Source organism: Taurulus bubalis (assembly GCF_910589615.1).
Source record: "Taurulus bubalis genome assembly, chromosome: 4".
NCBI lineage: Eukaryota > Metazoa > Chordata > Actinopteri > Perciformes > Cottidae > Taurulus > Taurulus bubalis.
In genome coordinates this window covers 2,931,329-2,934,932 of record NC_136592.1, presented here as the reverse complement: position 1 = coordinate 2,934,932, position 3,604 = coordinate 2,931,329, and the positions used below count along the sequence as shown (strand labels likewise).

General features: G+C 43.7%; 1 protein-coding gene across 1 annotated transcript; it reads right to left on the bottom strand.

Annotated features, from left to right (window-relative positions):
* Nucleotides 1–2,124: 2,124 nt before the first annotated feature.
* Nucleotides 2,125–3,347, bottom strand: tssk6 (testis-specific serine kinase 6; the record flags this gene model as incomplete). Its single annotated transcript, XM_079217450.1, has 2 exons — nucleotides 2,125–2,787; nucleotides 3,096–3,347. 2 exons carry the CDS (start codon nucleotides 3,345–3,347, stop codon nucleotides 2,125–2,127), a joined length of 915 nt encoding a protein of 304 aa, XP_079073576.1.
* Between the last annotated feature and the right edge of the window lie 257 nt (nucleotides 3,348–3,604).

Genomic DNA, 3,604 nt, shown 5'->3' with positions numbered 1-3,604 from the left:
AGAAGTTCTTGTTCCTGAATAATCACAATTGCGGCCAAACAAGTTTTTGCAGTTTATCACATTTCCGTGATATGTGCAATACTATTGCTTCGGATAACATGTTTGGTAGTTTCTAAATGTTCATTTAGAAACTACACGATGGCTGGATTACAGAAAAAATCCATTGTTTGCATTGTGACAGCATACCTGCTCTGTGCCCTTGATTATTACCAACACATTCTTTTTTTACCAGGTAAACCTGTAGAAATACCTTTGAAGGGATACCACAAACCATTAAATGCAGATTTCCCTCGCCAGAAAGGGAGCAGCGACAATAACAACCCCTTCATGGAGCTAACATTTACCACATGTGAAGCAGCAGCCCACAAACCAACCTGCAAAGGGTGGAGAGACTGACCAGTATGGATATGGCTAGCAGTCTGAGGACCAGGCCTGCACCGCACGACTGTTCATCAAACACAGTGAATGGTAATGACTCCATAGACAGCAATGATGATGATTTAATGGAGAGTGAGAGACATCCTACACTAAGGCCGAGTAATTTTGAATGATCAGGCTCATGGAAAGACTTTCTATCATCCATAATAACCCCAGATCTACCAGCGGATTGTGGGTGAAGTGAAAGCCGCCATTGGCATCAAACTAAGAAAGAGGAGGGGTCCATGTGACGACACACGGTCCCCTCACACTGAGGGATGACGTATAAATACGAGAAAGTCTCCGTTGGCTGATGCTGAGGTGTTGCAAAAGCTACTGGAGAAGCAGCCACGCTGCTTCAAAATGCTAAAGTGCCAGTGTATTAAGAGCCAGAAAGGATGCCGATTCACAGATCCAGCAGAGAAAGCGCTAAAATACCATCCACAGTGGAGATCCCAAAGAAAGCCTGTTGTGTTATCATCTGCCACAACTGCTCCGGTGTCGGACATTTGCAGAAAAACGTCCTCATTTCTATTGAGTCCGGACCCCCAGTACAGCCATCCATCATACAGATCTTGCAGGCTCTGTGGCCCAGGCAGTGCTAGTCATTCTAACAGTGCACAATGTGAGTAGAGTCACTGACCTTCATCATGGCTGACACAGCTGAAAGTATTTAGGTCATTCCGGGGCGTGCCCTTTTAGACTATGGCCGCTGGGAGATAACCCTTTTCGGTGAAACGGTCACATTCACATTGATAGACGTCATAGCCTTGGGAAAAATGTGGGGTTGGAAGATGACCTGACATGAGTGTTTGCCTGACTACGTATAGCTAACTTGAAGCCTTCCAAGTGCTGCCTGTTTCAGGAGCAAGTGGCTTATTTTAATGAGTTATTTCATCGACACAGCAAGTGACTGGGGGATTAGAGCAGTATTATTCTACTTAGAAGGGGATGAGTATTAACTTATTGAATCATTGACTATCCAGACTGCCCACAGCAGAGGGACACAGGCAGTATTTACCGTGTTTACACTATGGTACAGTATGTCATGAAAGTGTTTTTATTAAAGTCAGCATAATATGTCATACAAAGTCATAAAAAGGTAGAATAGAAGATCAAAAGAGTCATACAAGTAGTATGTTCAAATTCATAAATTCAAAGTAAAATATGTCAAAGTATTAGAATATTATGCCATTAAAAGTCATACAAATGATCAGTATAGCTTGTCCTAAAATGTAGAAAAAAACGTAACTGTATGTCAAAAAAGTTATTGTCATAATATAGTATTTCAAAAAAGTATTAGTGTACAGTGTCATACATTGTACATCACAAAAAGTAATTGTACAGTATGCCAATATGTAAACAAATCTTGAAAAATGAATAGTTGTCATGGTGGTGTGGGGCTGGACACACACACACACACACACACACACACACACACACACACACACACACACACACCAGACAAACACAATATAGGGGAAGACAGGCAGGATACCAGCGATAAGCTTCATAGCCGGGGATACCATGTCATTAACCAAAGACTGAACATTTTTAGGAATTCAAACCGTCAGCTGTTAAGTCTGAGGCTCGTCACACATGAGGTAACTCAAACACTTTGCTGCCTGTTGCTTAAAAAACACAAAAACACAGTGTTAATGAATGCATTTATTTCAGTTCTGTGAGCCTCTAGTTTCCAATGTACCGTCATTGACTTGTGGCAGCAGTGGATGGCCCAGCAGTCGATGGCCCCTCTCCTGGTGAATCGGCTTTTGGAAGTGTATCGCTGTCCTCCATCCTCACTTTCTGCAGCATCCAGGAGGTCTCCAATATGTTGCGGATTGTAATTCGCTGGTCCACGACAGGGTGCAGAAGGCTTTGGATGAGATCCCTCACCTCAGGTGAGACAGGCGGTGTGTTGGGGAAGTTGGTATTGTGCTGATTTTGAATTTCCAACATATTCTTAATGTTGGAGGAATCGTAGGGCATCGAAGCAAGGAGCATCATATACAGCACAACACCCATGCTCCACACATCAGACACTTTGGGGTTGTATGGTAAACCCCTCAAGATCTCAGGTGATGCATAGGACGAGGTGCCACAGAAGGTTTTACTCAGCATCATCCGCCCGTCTGCGTAAGTTAGCCTCTTGCTGAACCCAAAGTCACACACTTTGAGGTTTAAATGTCTGTCCAGCAGCATGTTTTCACATTTAAGGTCTCTGTGGGCCACTTCCATGTTGTGAAGATATTGGACCGCATTGCACAGCTGTGTGAAAAGCCTACAGCCTGAATGTTCAGATAAGGCCCCGTTGACGTTGATATGCTTCAAGAGGTCTCCTTTCACGCAGAACTCCATCACCACATAGACCTAGAGATACAAAAGTAAATGGTGAATAGTAAACGGTAAATGGACTTGTACTTGTATAGCGCTTTCCTAGTTTTCCCAGGACGAACTAGCCACTCATTCACCGTAGGCACAGCCTTGAGGAGCACTGTGTCCTGAAACGCAGGTATATCCTCTGTTTTAAAGCAACCTCAACCTGAAAATACCTGAGAATATATTAAAAACAGCCTTAACAAGTCAATTACCGTTTATATTTAAATCAGGGAATGGCCAATGTGGGCCCAGTAACTCTCACACTGTGCAGCTATTATAAGTAAATATAGATGTATTACCTTGCGCGTTTGCGATTCAAAGATTTCAAGAGTCTTGACAACGTTGGGATGGTTCAAAAACCTGATGATCTCCAATTCCCGAGACAGAAACTTTTCCAAGTATTCGGGAGTCAACTTTTTTTTGTTGATAACCTTTATGGAGACCCTTTTCCTGAACTGGGATGAGTAGGCACTCACGACTTTGCCAAATGTGCCTTCTCCCAGGATGCTCTTGAACGTGTAGCCACAGCTCTCCATGAAGCTTTTATCCATCAGGAGCGCAGAGGTGGACTGACTGAGTTCTCCATGGTCTAGTTTGGGAGGGAACTGCCTCTGGATCAGTTTGGAACGCTGTATGGAATCCTCACATTATGACACGGTGTTCTAGAAGTCTTGGCTCTGACAGCTGTCCGTCACAGCCACACACAGCCTGCATGCAGAGGTTGAACTGGAGCAGACACCAGGGCCGGAGAGAAGGCAACAGATTAGCACAGACCTATTAGATGCATTTGAGTTCTTCTTATGCACAA